Source organism: Mobula birostris, chromosome 6, assembly GCF_030028105.1.
Source record: "Mobula birostris isolate sMobBir1 chromosome 6, sMobBir1.hap1, whole genome shotgun sequence".
In the NCBI taxonomy this organism is placed as follows: Eukaryota; Metazoa; Chordata; class Chondrichthyes; order Myliobatiformes; family Myliobatidae; genus Mobula; species Mobula birostris.
The window spans coordinates 184,239,980-184,259,604 of record NC_092375.1 but is presented as its reverse complement, the minus strand read 5'-3'; the positions used below and the strand labels follow the sequence as shown (position 1 = coordinate 184,259,604).

Sequence of the window (19,625 nt, the reverse complement as noted above, 5' to 3'; positions counted from 1 at the left end):
CTCCATAATTGATGTGCCCACCTATATTTTTATCCAAGTAAACAAGCTGAGGTCCCAGCGTTGATCCTTGTTGAACACCAGTCAAATTAACACACTTCTACTACCATACTCTGGCTCAGCTAATGTATCAAGTCTCCATGGATCACTCATAACTTAATCTACTCTATCAGCCTACCAGGAGGCAACTTAGCAAAAGTGTTATTAAAAAGTCCATACCTACAACACCTGCTGAACTGACCTCAACCTTCAGTTAACCTTTTCAAAAAACTCAACCCTGTTTATAAGACATGACCTCGTCTGCACAAAGCCACACTAATTCTCTTGAATAAGTCTATGCTTTTCCAGATGTGAGCAGATCATATCATCCAAACTGCCATAAAGTGTGGGCTGTCTGTAATCTGCTTTGAATGTGTCAATTACAGCAGTGTGTTTTTATTTCTACTTACCATGGTAGCTGCATCATTATCTTGGTCACTTTTCAACAGGATTGCACATTGATGTTGACAAGCATCAATATCGTCTTGAGCAAGATACAAACGAGCAAGTTCCAGCATCACCTAAATCAGAAACAAAAATCAGCATAACAAAATATTTGGAGGATAATAATATATTATTCCACAAATATACACAATTGGGAACTTATTTGGGAGCATAGGAAAACAGCATTAGTATCCTTTCGCTACTTTACAAGATCAAATAATTAGCAACATTCAATTTCAAATTTAATTGTCATTCAATCATACACGAATACCCACAAATACAGCCAAATGAAACAGCATTACTTCAGGGCCAAGGTACCAAATACACATACAGCACAAAGCACATATATAAGAAAACAAACACATTTAAGATATCAGTAAAGTAGTCACACAAAATAATCCAAAGCCCCGAGTCCATGAATGTTGTAGCAGCCTGCAGTCGAACACAATACTTCTTGTCTTCTGACGAACAAATATGGGGGGCGGGGGGCACAGTACCAACGCCACACCACACAGTCTCTGGTGGAGCGCACCGACTCCAACGCCTCTGTCCTGGGCGGCTGGAAACAGGCGACATTGCAACTTGAAGCCAAGTCCTCACTATGACTGAGGGCACACAGCTCTCCCGCTGTCCACCAATAAATCAGACTTGCAGCATCCTACATAAACAATATTCAACAGGGTCTTGCGATCACAAGAAAAACAACTAAGACAATTACTGGCTGTTAGACTGCACACTGCCTTCACAAACCAACTCCTCCGACTCCTCTCTGATGCATGCAGCAGCATATCCGCACCGTCTAGCTCCTTTAGTTTCTCTGCCAGTGAGCAACTCACTGATGGGGTACACTTGCAGTACTTTAAGGTATTAATGTCCAGCAGAGTTATAATCATAAAAAATACATTTATAATAGACGGTAACTCCTCTGGTTGACCCCAGAGAAACTGCTGCAATCGAACGTGCCGCCATCTTACTGGAAACGGAAGTGGAACATTGGCCTAGATTCAAGTATTCAAAAGGAATTTGAGGTACAAGAGTACATCAATGTTCTCTCTAGCTTATTGCTGGTTCATCCAAGGGAATCCCAGGATAACCACTATCAAGTTTTCATCACTTCCATCCCTTTTAGAAATGTACGTCCAAGTTGCAGCAGAATCAATCAACCCTCAATCAGCGTCAAGAGCCCTCTTTGTACTGAAGTGAGAAGTATAACAAGGGAGGAAAGGATTGCCTATGTATTAATGAAGATCTTGTCAATTTTCCTGTCAATATTATTCATATTGAATGTGCCACTTCTAAAAGTATTGCTCACCACAAATTCTGTAAATTGGAGGCAATGTCCAAATTCACTGTTCCTTTCAAACCTAATTCTCAACCTGCTCTCCAAACTATTCATTCACACAATTTACGTAAATACTATTTAATATGTACAGTCTCACTTCATTCCTGCCCTCAATATACCTAACCTATATTAAATCCCATTTGTCATTTATCTGCCCATACCACAAGCCTATGTTCTTTCTCTGTGTATTACAATCGTACTCAGCGTTTATTACAGATAGAGAAAATGGTGCACAGGCAATTTCAAAACTGTACCTGCAAGTCGTATCAACTAAAAAGCAATACAAATGCAGTAACTAAACTTTGGCCAATTCAGCTGTAGACTTCCATCCAGGCTTTTAATAAGATGCTAATTCAAAGGGCAATGTGCCCAATACATCAACTTAGAAACTAGTTGGTACCTTCAGCGGCATGTCAAACAGTTCACAGAATAATACAGGACAGAATAGGACCTTACGCCCACCCTGACCATGCCAACTATTAAGTACCGACACCCAGCAATGAATCCATTGCGATATATGCCTTATTGATTCAACTGTTCATATAAATATTAGTGTCATAGAAAAGTACAGAACAGAAACAGGTCCTTTGGCCCATCTAGTCTGTGCCAAGCCACTTAAACTGCCTACTCTCATCAACCTGCACCGGGATCATAGCCTTCCGTATACCTACCATTAATGTACCTATCCAAACTTCTTTAAAATACTGAAATCCAGTTTGCATGCACTACACACTACTTGCGCTGGAAGCTCGTTCCATACTCTCACGACTCTCTGAGTGAAGCTTCCCCCCATGTTCCCCTTAAACTTTTTATCATCATGCTTAAGCCTTGACCTCTAGTTGCAGTTCCACCCAACCTCAGTGGGAAAAGCCTGCTTACATTTACCCTATCTATACCCCTCATAATTTTGTATACCTCTATAAAATCCCCTCTTAATCTTCTACGTTCTAAGGAATAAAGTATTAACCTATTCAATCTTTCCTCATAACTCAGGTCCTTCAGTCCCATACTCTTTCAACCCCATTTACATCTTTCTTGTAGGTAGGTGACTCAAACTGCACACAATACTGCAAATTACGCCTCAAGAATGTCTTAAACAATTTCAATATCCCATCTTCTGTACTTATGGAGAAGAGGAGTTCGGTGGGTAATAAAATGGTCGAGTTGACGGTGCTAGCCAGGAGTCAGAGAATATTTCCGGAGTGCAGTGTTATGTGTCTTACTGAAACGGGGCTGCACAAGGACATACCTGACCAAAACTTTTCCATGGAGGGCTTCCAGACCGTTTGGGTTAACCGGAAGTGCACTGAGATCGGTAAGTATAAAGGAGTTGGGGGCTTGCTGTTCTGGTTAACAACGGATGGTGCAATCCTGGTCATATTCCACCGAGATACAACACTGGGCGTCACGGGAGGTCGTTCCTGCCTGTGGCCATCGAACTTTGCAGCTCCTCCTGTGGAGGGTCAGACACCTTGAGCCAATAGGCTAGTCCTGGGCTTATTTCCATCTGGCATAGTTTGCATATTGTTGTTTGATTGTTTGGGGTTTTTTGTATTGCTATATTTACGCTCTATTCTTGGTTGGTGCAGCTGTAACGAAACCCAATTTCCCTCGGGATCAATAAAGTATATCTATCTATCTATCAATACTTTGATTTACGAAGGCCAATATACCAAAAGCTTCCTTTCTGACCCTACCTACCTGTGACGCCACTTTCAATGAATGACGGACCTGTCTTCCCAGATCCCTTTGTTCTACTGCATTCTTTGTTGCCCCACCTGCTAAGACCTAACCTGGTTGCTTCTACCGAAGTACAACACCTTGCACTTTTTTGTCTTAAATTCTATCTGCCATTTTTCAGCCCATTTATCCAGCTGGTCCAGATCCTGTTGCAAGCTTTGATAGTCTTCTTCGCTGGTTCACTACGCCCCCAATCTTAAATGTTGTGAGAGTTTATTTTTATCATCCTCTCAACCACTGCATTCCAAGACCCTTCCCCATCCACCCTCTGAGTAGAAACAAAAATCTTCCTTATATTCTGTCTAAACCTCTTACTCATCTTATACACATACCATCTGGCTATGGATACCTCTGCTATTAGGAAAAAATTACTGATACCCTCTCTTTTTCTGCACATCAAATGCACCTCCAGCCTTCTCTGCTCCAAGGAAAAGAAATCCATCCTATCCAGCCTCTCCTGACATCTGAGACACTCCATCCCAGAAAACATTCTGGCAAATATTCCCTGTACTCTGTACAGATTTATATAGGCATCTGTTGGTCTCATGAGACCATGGATTTGTGCCTTGGAAGGCTTCCAGGGTGCAGGCCTGGGCAAGGTTGTATGGAAGACCAGCAGTTGCCCATGGTGCAAGTCTCCCCTCTCCACACCACCGATGTTGTCCAAGGGAAGGGCATTAGGACCCATACAGCTTGGCACTGGGGCCATCGCAGAGCAATATGTGGTTAAATGCCTTGCTCAAGGACACACACGCTGCCTCAGCCAAGGCTCAAACTAGCGACCTTCAAATCACTAGACGAACGCCTTAACCACTTGGCCACGCGCCAACACAATTAATCAATCAGATTAATCAATCATTTATTTGTGTATTGAGATACAGCATGGAACAGGCCATTCTGGCCCTTTAAGCCGCACCACTCAGCAACCACTCGATTTAATCCTAGCCTGATCATGGGACAATTTACAATGATCAATTAACCAACCAACAGTATGTCTTTGCACTGTGGAAAAAAAAACCGGAGCACCTGGATGAAACCCACACGGTCACAGGGAGAACATGCAAACTCCTTACAGAGAGCGACGGGATCTTGATCTTTCTATACTAAGGTGACTAAAACTGTGAATAATCCAGCTATGGCCTCAGCATAATTATGCAAAGCTTTACTTCCCTACTGTTACCTTCTAAAGGCCAACAAACATCCAGTGTGCCTTTTGTACCAGCATTGCCACTTTCAGGGACTTGTATAGCAAGGTCGTTCTGTTCATCAAAACTCCTACAATTCATTGCATAATGCCCAATCCATATTTGACCCCACCAAAACATGAATCAGTTGTTGAATGTTGAGCTAACGAATATTGCATCTTCCACTTTGTCATGCAGGAGGACCAAGGTCTGTGCACAACATAACTGGCCTTATATGAACGATGGTCTTTACTTTGGAAACGACCGATACAAAGCAAGCAAAAAAATCAGGTTGAGTCTAGGGCATGAGATGTAGGGTACATGGGTAGAAAGGCTTAGACATGAGTGCAAGATCAGCAAACTGGGCCTGTCAGTGAGTATATCAGAGATGGCTGCAAGGGAGTACCAGAATTAGAGAGTTAATTGGGGATTGTAATAAACAGTGGAGCGTTAGGTGTTGGGGATGTTTCAGATTGGGCAGTAGGAAGATGAATGTGTTTCAATGGTGCAAGTCACTAGTCTGATAAGGAGTATGGGCTCATTATTGTTGGGGATAGTACAACTGATCCAACCAGTTTTAATCCACATTGAATAAAGCAGTCATGATTAAGGGTTCTGTCAAATGTGTTGGAGGGGAAGCTGAAGTTAAGGGAATATCTCAGAGACACCTATATGGAATATCTCATAATCAGAGCAGAATACTTCCTTTGAGTCTGAAGGAGCAACTTCAAGTTCCCAGCAGCTAATTTTAATTCTCTATCCCTCTGATCTATCTATACATCTGTGACCTCTTGCACTGTTCCTATAAGGCCCAGCATCTTATTTTCCATCTGGATATGTTTCAACTTTTAGGTCTCAATATCAAATCAAATCAAGTTAAATTATCATTCAAATCATACACGGGTTGAGTCAAACGAGACAGTGCTCCTCTGGGGTCAAGGTATACAACATATACTCAAAATAGCGAGAGAGAGAAAAAAATACATATTGTTATGCAAGAAAACACATGTATAATCCAAGTCCTCGAGCGACATGCAGATTTATGGTACAGCTCCCGGCAATCCAGCCTGTCATTCCACCAGTCGAACACTGGAGGACAGCACTGACAGGAGAGGCCAGCTCCCAAGTGAGCACAGACACTATGCTACACCACCACCAGCGTCCTCTCACCTGGACTTCAGTAGCAGACAAGCCCGCGGCTTGAGGCCTAGTCCTCACTACAACGTTGCTACCTTGACAACTGTCACTTCACCAAACAAGGGAAACAGGCCTGTGGCATCTTACATTATCAATGTCCAACAGGGTCTTGTGATCGCAAGAGAAATGTCCAAGACAGTCACTCTTAGTTACACTGCACACTGCTTTCATGCACCAACTCTGATGTCTTTGAGTAGCCGACAGCAGCATGGTCTGCATCCAGGTCAGCTCCTCTGAACCCTCTTCGGCCCATCCGCTGACTTCTTCTTCTCCAGCCTGAGAACCAGCTGCTCCTTCTCCAACCAGAGCACCGACTTCTCCTTCTCCGACTCTTCTGTCAGCTCCTTCGACACCCCGGCTGGCTGCTCAAAACAATGAACAGATCACTGATGCAGTAGACCTGCTGTACCTGTTGTTCTTGGAGTCCAGTATAATCTTATGATTATAAAAAACACATTTTTAAAAAAAGTACACCTCTGGTGGGCCCTTGAGAGGCTACTGCATTTGAATGTGTCACCATTTTACTGGAAGATCAAATTATAGGCAATTTGCATTCATTAGTCTATTAACCACATGGTCTTGGAACTGTGAAATCACTTCAGGATCCCCAGCTTCACCGTATTTGTTATTTTGGCTTTGACCTATATATTTGTATCACCCCACACCTCATTCAACTTAAAAATAAGTTGCTTTCCTCACTTTCCCTGTTCTAATGAATAATTTTGGACCTGAAATACCAAGTCTGTTTCTCTTTCCTGACCTGCCAAATGTTTCCTCTCCTGCCTGACCTACTGTGTGTTTCCAGCATTTTGTGTTTTTATTTCAGAATTGCAGGATGTGTAATCCTTCAGTTTTCTCACTGGAGATTGTTAATTTTCTCCAAGCTTATTCTATTTAAAAATCGCATTGCGATTAAACTAGCTGGCCTGTAATGCTAGTGTATATATATATATATTTTTTTTTTAAACATATATTGAAAAATCATGGGTCTGACAATGTGTTCCTTCAGTTTCTGTGGGAGGCTAGTGCAGAAATTGCAGGAACCATAGCAGAGATAATTAAACTATACTTAGCCAGGAGGATTGAAGGATAGCTAATGCTTTTCCGTTGTTCAAGAAAGATTCTAAGAATAAGCCAGAATGATATAAGCTGATGAGCTTGACATCAGTAGTTGGAAATTTTTTGGAAGGTATTCTAAAAGACTGGATATATAAATATTTGGTTAGACAGTGACAGATAAGGGGTGGTCAACATGGCTCAGTGTGTGCTAAGTTGTGTCTAACCAATCATACATAGTTTTTCAAGGAAGTTACCAGGAAAATTGATGAAGGCAAGGCAGTGGATGTTGTCTACATGGACTTTAACAAGGCCTCTGACAAGATCTCACAAGGGAGGTTGGTCAAGAAAGTTCAATCCTTTCGTATTCAAGAATAGGTAGTAAATTGGATTAGATATTGACTTCACAGAAGAAGTCAGAGGAGAGAGTGGTTGCAGATGGTTGCCTCTCTGACTGGAGGCCTGTGGCTAGTGGTGCAGTGCAGGGATGGGTGCTGGGTCCATTGTTGTTTGTCATCTGTATCAACAACCTGGATGATAATGTAGTAAACGTGATCAGCAAATTTGCGGATGGCACGAAGATTATGGGTGTAGTGGACTGCGAAGAAGACGAGAAAAATAGTCTTAAAAATGGCAGACGAATCAACTTCTGAAGAAACCCAAACTGGACAGTCTTCACAATTAATATAGTATATCCAAAACGTAAGTTAGCGTATGTTGCCTGCCCAGTGTTAAAACCTAAAATTGGTTAGGGCTAATACCCCATTTTTTTAGTTTTCTGAAAATGAACTTTGTTTCATCGGGGGGTTTTGTTTTTCCATAAGTAAGAAGATATAATCGAATCCAAAGAGTTGAAAAAGGATTTAGGAATAAAGACAGGTAGGGCTTGAAATAAGTATAAAAATTTAGGCAAAATATTCATTTTAATAGAATTAATACATCCAATCAGTGATAAAGAGAGGGGAGACCAATTTTATAGTACCTTCTTAACATATTCCAGAAGAGTGATAAAGTTTCCTTTAAAAAGAAATTTATAGTTCTTAGTAATTGTTATACCCAAATACATAAATTGATTTCTTACAATTTTAAACGGAAGGTCGGAGTTGACTGATACCAAATTATTCAAAGGAAAAAGTTCACTCTTATGAAGATTAAGTTTATATCCTGAGAACTGACTAAATTCAGAAAGTAAAGAGAGTATTGAGGGTAGAGAGGACTCCACATTAGAAATGTAGAGCAAAAGGTCATCAGCATAAAGCGACACCTTATGAGTGATACCCCTCCTTAAAACACCCGAGATGTCAACGGATTCACGAAACGCGATGGCTAAAGGCTCTAAAGCCAAATCAAAAAGCAAAGGACTCAAAGGACATCCTTGTCTGGTCCCACGTTGGAGATTAAATGGTTTAGAACTCTGAGAGTTAGTAAGAACCTGTGCAGTGGGAGATAAATAAAGTAATTTAATCCATTGAATAAAATTGGAGCCAAATTTAAATTTTTCTAATACTTTAAATAAATAATTCCATTCAACCCAGTCAAAGGCTTTCTCAGCATCCAAAGAAATCGCACATTCTGAAGTTTCTTTAGAGGGAGAATAAATATAATTCAGTAAACGACGAATGTTAAAAACGAGAGAACCTGACAAAGGGTCTCGGCCTGAAACGTCGACTGCACCTCTTCCTAGAGATGCTGCCTGGCCTGTTGTGTTCACCAGCAACTTTGATGTGTGTTGCTTGAATTTCCAGCATCTGCAGAATTCCTCTTGTTTGAGAGATAAGCTCTCTTGTTTTTACTCAGATTTTTCTCCATACTATAATAGATGTAATATCAAAGAGGCCTCTCTAATTCATATGTTTTGGTCCTGCCCGCAGCTTGATAAATTTTGGAAAAAAGTATTTCAAACTTTCTCGGAGCATTTTAAAGTAAATTTTAAACTCAACCCTCTGACTGCTATGTTTGGCATTGTTGGAGGAAATGATTTTACTCTTAAGCTGAATGAATTTACATATTTTGGCTTTTATTTCTCTTTTAGCGAGAAGAGTTTTGTTGCTTAAATGGAAAGATGCCGCTCCGCCTGCTCATGCCCATTGGTTGATTGATGTTATATCATGTTTAAATCTAGAGAAGATTAGGTGTTCTATTTCTATACCTAGACAAGATTTTTTCACATTGGGGGGGGCGTCACGTGATGACGTGGGATTGAGACGTGTAAATCCAGCTCTCCCGCAACAAATCAGTAAAGTACCGTTTAAATAAAACAAAGTTGGTAAATATTTTCTCAAAACTATTTATAAACTTTGTAAGACTACTTTACGATATGCCTCCTAAACTGCAACAAAAGAAGTCTGCTGTTGCGAAGCAGCCGCGAGACGGGAAGAAAAAAGGGCCTACTGCAACGATGGAGCCTCGGACTCAGGTTGGATCTCCTTCGGTAGAACAGGGAGCAATGGCAGTGGCAACGGTTTCTCCGAAGAAGACACCGGAAATGCGCATGCGCAAAGAAGAGCGCATGCGCAAATCGACACAACGCAAACTACAAGAACCGACACCCACTGCAATTGAAAATGACTCAGAGTCAGAATTGGACTCTGCAGAGAACACAGATGAAGAAGAGGAGGAAGAATTGGAAGCGAGTGGAAGTAAAGGAGATGATAGAGACATAAGAGAGGCTGTACTGCAATCAACGGCTGAATTAAGAAAAGTAAGAGAAGAGCTTAGAGATATGAAGAGGTGCTATAATAAAGTTATGGAAAGACAGGACAAAATGGAAAAGAAGCTTCAGAAGATGGAAAGAGAAATGGGGCTTATGAATGATAGAGTGGAAAAAACAGAAAATGATTTGCTTGTTTGGAACTCGGAAAGAAACCGACTCTTGGAGAAAGTGGATATGTTGGAAAATTTCAGTCGACGTAATAATATTAAAATTGTTGGTCTTACAGAAGGTATGGAGGGAGAAAAGCCAATAGAATTTTTTCAAAGATGGATCCCGGATGTTTTGCAAATGGGAGAGGAGGCTCGACCAATTGAAATTGAGCGGGCACATAGAGCTCTAAGACCAAAACCAAAAGAGGACCAATATCCACGATCGATTTTAATAAAATTCTTAAGATTTCAAGACAAGGAAAGGATCCTACAGGCAGCTGCTCGAGCTGCCAAAGATAGAAAAGGGCCATTGATAATTAAAGGGAACAAAGTTTTTTTCTACCCTGATATAAGTTACAAACTTTTGAAGAAAAGGAAGAAGTTTAATCCAGTGGAAAAAACCCTATGGGATCATGGTTATCAATTTATACTGCATTATCCTGCAACTTTGAAGATTTTTTTGCCTGGTGGAGAAAAAAGATTTTTTGATGACTACCAGAAAGCAGAGCAGTTTGTGCAAGATTTTCTGAATATTCACCAGATACAAGAACAAACTCAGGAGAGAGAGATAGATTGAAGATGAAGATTGGGTTAAAGAATGGACTTGTTGGATTTTTGAAGCTGGATGAATGTATAAATATATTATTAATTACATGAGGTGGGTAAGAAAGGTTAACACTGGAGGAAATTAGTTGGGAATAGTAATACTAATTTTGTCTATATATATATATATATATATAAAACTTTTTTTGTTGCGGGGGAGCTGGAAGAAGCACTGATCGATTGCTACGTTAATCATGTGTGCAAGCGTGGCTTTTGCCGCGACCCGTAAAATGGAGGGGGGTAGTGTTGTGTATCCTTTCATTCACAACATTAGTGGGGGGGGTATTTTGTTTTTTCTTTCTTTTTCTATCTTTTTTTCTTTTTGCCTGGAAGGGTGGGGGGGGGGGGAACACATAGCAACATGGTGAAGTTTAAAGAAATTCCCCAAGGAACTATGAGAGTTGAGAAGATAAGTAATGTTTTAGATTGGAGTAACTTTGTTAAGAATAATGACTAATTTATTGAATTTTTTGAGTTTTAATGTTAATGGGCTTAATGGACCAGTGAAAAGAAAAAGAATCTTAACATATATTAAAAAAATGAAGATAGATTTAGCTTTTTTACAGGAAACGCACCTAACAGAAATAGAACATCAGAAACTAAAGAGAGATTGGGTGGGTAGTGTTGCGGCTTCATTTAATTCAAAAGCGAGGGGAGTAGCAATTTTGATCAATAAAACGTGACCAATTAGAATACAAAATGTAATAACTGATTCTGCGGGGAGATATGTGATTATACATTGTCAACTCTTTTCTGAACTATGGACTTTTATGAATATTTATGCACCAAACGAAAATGATGCAAAATTCATACAAGAAGCTTTTTTGAATTTGGCGGATGCACATGAAAAAATATTAATTGGAGGAGACTTTAATTTTTGCTTAGACCCAGTCTTAGATAGATCAACCAAGGCTGTTATAAAATCGAAGGTAGTAAATTTAACTTTATCATTGATGAAAGATTTAAATTTGATTGATATATGGAGAAGAATCAATCCTAAAGAAAGAGACTATTCGTTCTACTCCCATAGACATAAAACTTACTCAAGGATAGATTTTTTTCTATTATCAATGCATATTCAACACAGAGTGAAAAATATGGAATATAAAGCAAGAATATTATCAGATCATTCTCCTTTATTATTGACAATAATAATGGCTGACAAGGAAGAAGTGGCTTATAGATGGAGATTTAATTCAACATTATTAAATCGTCAAGATTTTTGTGATTTTATGAAAAAGCAGATTCAATTTTTTTTGGATACAGATTTTCATTCAGTGGAGGATAAATTTATATTATGAGATGCGATGAAAGCATATCTTAGGGGCCAGATAATAAGTTATACGTCTAAAATTAAGAAAGAATATATGGCAGAACTAGATCAATTGGAAAAAGAGATTACAAGAATAGAAAAAGAATCTCAAAGATATATGTCAGAAGAAAAACGAAGACAACTTCTCAATAAGAAGTTACAATATAATACGCTTCAGACATATAGAACGGAAAAAGCAATTATAAGAACTAAACAAAGGTATTATGAGTTAGGTGAGAGAGCACATAAAATTCTTGCCTGGCAGTTGAAAACAGAACAAGCTTCCAAAACAATAAAAGCAATTAGAACAAGGGCAAATAAAATATCTTATAAACCTCTTGAAATAAATGAAACCTTTAAAAATTTTTATTCTGAATTATATCAAGCAGAATCCCAAAATGATGTTAATGAGATAGAAAGGTTTTTATCACAAGTTTCTCTTCCAAAATTGAATTTGGAAGAACAGAGGGGATTAGATATGCCTTTTACATTAAAAGAAGTTGAAGAAGCTTTAGGATCACTCCAAAGTAATAAATCTCCAGGAGAAGATGGTTTTCCACCTGAATTTTATAAAAAATTTAAAGATTTATTATTTCCTCTTTTTATGGAACTAATACGTCAAGCAGAAAAAATACATAAACTTCCAGGATCTTTTTCAACAGCGATTGTAATAGTATTGCCAAAAAAGGACAGAGATCCTATGAAACCAACATCATACAGGCCTATTTCTTTATTGAATATGGATTATAAAATAATAGCAAAAATTTTATTGAATAGATTATCTAAATATTTACCAAAATTAATACATATGGATCAAACAGGATTTATTAAAAATAGACAATTGGCAGATAATGTAACTCGGCTACTCAGTATAATTCATTTGGCACAAAAAAGGGATGAGAAGAGTATAGTAGTAGCTTTGGATGCAGAAAAAGCATTTGATAGATTAGAATGGGATTTTTTATTTAAAGTATTAGAAAAATATGGGTTAGGAACATCTTTTATAAATTGGATTAAAACTTTAAATTCTAACCCTAAAGCTAAAGTAGTGACAAACTCTCAAATTTCAACACCATTCCAGTTAAAAAGGTCAACTAGACAAGGTTGTCCACTATCACCTGCTTTATTTGTATTGGCGATAGAGCCATTAGCAGAACTAATTAGAATTGATCCAGATATTATGGGTTTTAGAGTTAACCAAGAGGAATATAAAATTAATCTTTTTGCCGATGATGTTTTGATATATTTAACAAACCCACAACATTCGTTACATAAATTATCTTCTAGATTGGATGAATATGGGAAGGTATCAGGTTACAAAATAAACTGGGATAAAAGTGAAATTTTACCTCTTACTAAAGGAGACTATAGTCAATGTCGATTAGTAACCCAATTTAGATGGCCGGTAAATGATATAAAGTATTTAGGTATAAGACTTGATAATGATGTAAAGAATTTATATAAATTTAATTATTTACCACTATTGAAAAAAATTCAAGAAGATCTTGACAAATGGATGATACTACCAATAACATTAGTAGGTAGAGTCAATGTTGTAAAAATGAATATATTTCCTAGATTACAGTATTTGTTTCAAACATTACCAATACAATTGCCACAGAAATTTTTTCAAGAGTTAAATAAATGTGTGAGAAAATTTCTTTGGAAAGGTAAAATGTCAAGAATATCATTGGAAAAACTGACATGTAAATTTGGGTTAGGAGGATTACAACTTCCAAACTTTAAAAACTACTATAAAGCAAATCAACTTAGATTTATTGCATCTTTTTTCGATGATCAAAAACCAGCACGGATTAAAATAGAACTAGACAAGATAGGAGAAAATAAACCTGAAGATTTTATATATAAATGGGAATCTAAATGGATACGGGAAAAGAAAGAATCTCCTATATTAACACATTTGATTGATCTATGGAATAAGATAAATGTTGATAAGGAAACACAGAAATCTCTATTAGCAAGGAGATCTTTGTTCCAAAACAGACTTATTCCTTTTACAATGGATAATCAACTTTTATATAATTGGTACCAAAAAGGGATTAAATTTATAGGAGACTGTTTTGAGCGAGGTATATTGATGCCATTTGAACAATTAAAGGATAAATATAAGATATCTAATAATACTTTCTTTTGTTACTTTCAATTAAGGGCTTACTTAATAGGTAAGCTGGGTCAAACAATGTTTTTGCCAAAGCCTAATGAAATTGAAATTTTAATTCAAAAAGGGAAAATTAAAAAATTTATTTCTTGTATGTATAATTTGATTCAAGAACAGACAATTAAACAAGGAATCCATAAGTCAAAGCAAAAATGGGAAACAGATCTGAATATTAATATTGATGAAACAAATTGGTTAAGACTTTGTCTTGACAGTATGACAAATACAATAAATGTTCGACTTAGATTAGTACAATATAATTTTTTACACCAATTATATATTACACCACAAAAAATAAATAGATTAAATTCAAATCTATCTGATAAATGTTTTCGGTGTAATCAAGAAATTGGTATTTTTTTACATTCTACTTGGTCTTGTTTTAAAATTCACCCCTTTTGGATAAATTTAAGAGTCTTATTGGAACAAATTACTGGAATTCAACTTCCACATAACCCTGTATTATTTCTATTAGGTGATATTGAAGGGATAAAACCGAAACTTAAATTGAATAAATATCAGAAAGAATTTATAAAAATTGCATTGGCAGTAGCTAAGAAGACTATAGCAGTTACTTGGAAATCTGATTCGTATTTAAGTATGGATCATTGGAATAATGAAATGGCTAGTTCTATTCCACTTGAAAAAATTATTTATAATTTAAGAGATAAATATGTAACATTTTTGAATATTTGGCACCCTTATTTACAAAAGATAGGATGGCATATTTAAGTGCTCTGATAAAGATTTTGGTTACTTGGGGAAAGTAACGAATAATTATACCAAATTTATTTTGAATCCCATGGAGCATGTGGAAACCTTCCAATAACCAGGCGGTTCTTTTCTTTTTTTTCTCTTTCTTTCTTTTTAGGTAGGACTATATATGGGGGGGGAGGGTTAAGGGGAGGGGGGGTGGGTAGATTTTATCTTTTCATGTATTCTTTTTGAAAATTTAATAAAAATTATATTAAAAAAAAAGATTTTTTCACATTATGGGGACCTTTATGGAACTACTTTCACAATTTTGGTCAGCAATGATGATGGCTATTATATGTTTGAATTTACGACGACTATATGTCAGAGATTTTTTTTCTTTTCTTTTAACCAAACAGCAGTTTTTTTTTCCTCTTTTTTTTTCCTAATTTTGTTATGGGGTTTTGATTTTGCTTTAGGTTAGAATAAAATATACCTTTTCAATATTATGGTTAATTTACTACACATAGTTATGGAGCATTTCCATCTTGTTTCTGTTTTCATCATATCATAATGTACTTAGTATTCAAAAAAAATTTTAAAAAATTTAAAAAATGGCAGATGGATCTTAATGCAGATAAGTATGAGGTGTTGCACTTTGCAAGGGCCAACTAGGGTAGGTCTTAGGTCTGAGGCCCACGACACCCCCCCCCCCCCGGCCCGTGGCGACGTGGCTGATGCATACAAGTCAACAAACCCATGTAGGATATCAGTCAAAATACAACGACGCCCATTGGGCGGCACTGTGGCTTTGAGATTGTGCTTGCATATGCAAGCACGTATAAAATATTAGTAAAAACACAACCAGAGAAATATGAATGTAGGGTGAGCAGTAGGGCACTGAGGAGTGTGGTAAGACAAAGGGAGCTGGGAATACAGATCCACAATTCCTTGTAAGCAGTGCCACAGGTAGAAAGGGTTGTAAAGGAACCTTTTGGCAATCCGGCCTTCAAGTCAATTCAAGTTTAATTATCACTTAACCATATATGAATACTCATGAATAAATCCAAACGAGCGTGTTACTACAGGGTCAAGGTGCAAAGACAAATTACCAACAGTCACACACAGTAAGCACACACAAGATCACAATCATGTAATAAGAGTCCTGAGGCCCACGACCCCCCCCCCCACCCCGTGGCGACGTGGCTGATGCATACAAGTCAACAAACCCATGTAGGATATCAGTCAAAATACAACGACGCCCACTGGGCGGCATTGTGGCTTTGAGATTGTGCTCGTATATGCAAGCACGTATAAAATATTAGTAAAAACACAACCAGAGAAATATCTATGTATATAATCCAGACCCCTCAGTCCGTTTAAATTTTCAGCCGCAACAACTGCGCTACACCACCCCCAGCAGAGCACAATGGCTCGGACACCTCTGCATCCTCTGGCTGAAAAGCAAACGACCCCGCAGTTTGAGGCCCGAGTTCATTGAGTGCTGCTAAGAAATTTGCGTTCTGCCACAACAGAGCTTGTCTTTTGCCAAGCAGAACCCTGGGAGGGCAGCTCCGACTCCATTCCGGACACTGTGCCACACGGCACCCGGTGAAGTACACAGTTTATACACAGTTTCATCCCCTCACTCCAGACGGCTGCAAAGAGACAACACCGTGGCTTCAGGCTGAGGCCTCACCACGACCAAGGATTAGGCACCATCCACCTGCCCCTGCTTGCATCCAATAAATCAGCAAATCAAACTTGCAGTGTACCAATTTAACAAGGTCCAACAGGGTCTTGCGATCACAAGAAAAGTGATCATGACGGTCACTCACTATTTGACTGTATGTCACCATCGGCTCAGCAACAGCACATTGCGCAGCTCCTTCATTATTTCCGCCAACGAGCAACTCGCTGATAGTGTGGACCTGCAGTCCTTCATAAATCAATGCATTGATTACAGGAGTTGGGATGTTTACCCCTTGGAGGGTCAGACACCCTGAGCCAATAGGCTGGTCCTGGACTTATTTCATAATTTACTGGCATAATTTACATATTACTATTTAACTATTTATGGTTTTATTACTATTTATTATTTATGGTGCAACTGTAACGAAAACCAATTTCCCCTGGGATCAATAAAGTATGACTATGACTATGACTATATTGAAGTTGTATAAGAGTTGGCGAGGTCTAATTTGAGTATTGTGTCCCGTTTTGGTCACCTATCTACAGGAAAGATTTAAATAAGATTGAAAGAGTGCGGTGAAAACTTACAAGTTTGTTGCTGGGACTTGAGGACCTGAGTTATTGGAAAATGTTGAATAGGTTCAGACTTTATTCCCTGGAACATAGCAGATTGATCAAGGTATACAAAATTATGAGGGTTTAAATAGGGTAAATGCAAGCAGACTTTTGTCACTGACGTTGAGTGAGACTACAACGAGAGTTTATGGGTTAATGTACCTCTACTATATCTCAGCCAGAATCCAGATAAACTCAATTCACTTTAATGAATAAACTCTTCTGAATACAGATATCGATTATAACTGACGTTTCGATGACAAACTCTGCCAGCTTCGTCAGGGATGATGCCTGGGCACATCTAGTCCGGTGGTATCTATATCCAGATTGTCCATCCTTCCTGACTGGCTAGTGTTCAATCAATCAGGTTTCTGCTCTCCCACCTTGTTTACAATCAAATTCCAGTTCTTACTTGGAGCAAGACCTTTGGCTCTGTTAAAATTCTTTTCCGCTCATTTTATTTCAATGGCTTTCTCTACCAGGTGGTCCCAAAAGCCACTGGCACGGCACTGTAGTTTTATGCCATCAAGGTCAATCCTTTGGCCATTACAAGTGCAATGTTCTGCTACCGGAAAAGAAATTTAACAAAGACGACGGTCCTACTCTAAATAAGAACCAGAAGATGCACAACACAGTATATACAAACTCACATACAACACATAAAGTAATATTACTACAAATAAATGAACACATAATAAACTATGTTCCAGAAATTGGACACTTAGCATAAGGTGCACTTACAACACAAGTTAAAAAGTAAACAGTATAGCAGTACTAACACTTCAGACATGATGAGACCTGGGTGATGGCAGGGAGTTCAGTAGTCTCAGCCTAGGGGAGGAAGCATTTTCCCATCCAAACAATACTTGTCCTAACGCTCCTGATAAAATTCTCGGAAGAGCGAAAGAGAAACCCCGATGATCACCTCAGCAATCCTTGCAATTTTTTGAGGGTCTTGCAGTCAGATGCCTTGCAATCCCTGTACCAGACAGCAATGCAGCTGGTCAGAACACTCTCAATGGTGCTCCTGTAAAAATCAGTTAGAATGGTGGGTGGAGCTTCGTTCATCTCAACCTCCTGAAGAAATGGAGAATCTGCCGTACTTTCTTGATGAAAGAGGTGGTGTTGAAGGTGCAGGTGAGATCATCCATTATTTGCACTCTCAGAAACTTGGTGCTCCTAATTCTCTCTCCACGGAGGAGCCGTTTATGTGCCATCGGGAGTGGTCAGTCTGCACCTTCGTGAGGTCCACAATCATCCCTTTAGTCCTGTTGTTATGCTTGTACCATTCTACAAGCTGCTCTGCCTCCTCTCTGTATGCCGCCTCATCATCGCTGTCGATGAGGCCAACTACTGTTGTGTCATCAGCGAATCTGTTGATTCGGTTCGATCATGCATCAGCAGTGTGAATGGCAGCATGCTGAACATGCAGACCTGGGAGTCACCAGTGCTCAGCGTGATGAAGCTAGAAATGTTGCTGCCAACAGGGGCTGACTCTGTCTTTTTGTCAAGAAGTCCAAGAGCTAGTTAGAGACAGCCATCTTAAGACCCAGTAAGGGTAGTTTACCCACCAGGGATGATCGTGCTAAATGCTGAGCTGAAGTCAATAAACAGCCAGCTGATGTATGCCGCACCATTTTCCAAGTGGGCCAAAAAGGAGTGGCGTCCACAGACAATGGCATTATCAGTGGAAATACTTCAGCATTTTCTCAATATGTAAATATTGAGAAAGCTTAATTAAAGCTTATTAAATGCCTCTGAAAGCAATATTCAATAACACAACCATCAGATTCCAGGATATCTATGTAAATATCTACATTCTTCTACTGTGAAATTAAAATCTGTTTCACAATTTCTTTGAAATCAACCACATTCAGTAACCTAGAAGCTGCAGTACTAACCTTGTGATCATTATCATTGTAGACAAGGGCCTCTTTGTAGAACTTAATAGCTTTTTCATATTCTCGCTGCTCTGTGGCATGCTTTGCTATCTCAGCACAAATCTCCCCTGCAAGTTGCTTTTGGGCAGGGACTGCATCAGTCTGTTCTAAATGAACTCGTTTTAATACTTGAGCCTGCACCTCTCGTGCCTGTTCGGAAAATGGATGGAACAAAAGAAAAAGATGAATGGTAATTTCAGGTTTTAAAACTCTATGAAATACTATTAATAGGCTATGTGATAATTACAAGACAATCAATAATAGCATGTATGGTCAGAGCAAATTTGAAATTTCTAGAGATCTTTCACTGAAAATTAAAAGCAGCAAATGCATTTTTCATTAAAGAAAGCTTCTGATGGACGATTAAGTTCTTTTGCCTTCGTCTTTGAAAACTAATATTGATTAAGCCAATCAGAAAAAAATATCTACGGGAAGAAATTTATTATAAATCAAACGTAAAAGCCTATTCACCCTCTGCAATGCAAGGATGGCATCATCAGTCTTCTTCTTCCTACTATATATTTTTGCTAGAAGCATTAAATAGCGGGCATCTTCCATCAATATCTGAAGATCACTTACTGGAAAAGATTGGAAAGGAAAATAAAATCATCATAGTACAGGAGGAGGCATTGGCCCACTGAATACATGATGACACTCTGTAGAGCAAGGGCTCCCAACCTTTTTTATGTCACGGACACCTACCATTAACCAAGGAATCTGTGGACTCCAG

The 19,625-nt window shown here is 38.5% G+C and overlaps 1 protein-coding gene across 3 annotated transcripts in view; it reads right to left on the bottom strand.

The window, feature by feature from the left end:
• Positions 1–19,625, bottom strand: part of ttc21b (tetratricopeptide repeat domain 21B) — a 101,356-nt gene that overhangs the window by 28,407 nt on the left and 53,324 nt on the right. For all 3 annotated transcript variants that reach the window (XR_011886454.1, XR_011886455.1, XM_072262042.1), the window contains 3 exons: positions 19,367–19,473; positions 18,857–19,045; positions 447–557 (listed from right to left, as the gene is read on the bottom strand). Coding sequence is in view for 1 of the 3 variants with exons in the window: in XM_072262042.1 (XP_072118143.1) it covers positions 447–557; positions 18,857–19,045; positions 19,367–19,473 (407 nt within the window). In the remaining 2 variants the exon portion in view is untranslated. The remainder of the gene's footprint in view (positions 1–446; positions 558–18,856; positions 19,046–19,366; positions 19,474–19,625) is intronic.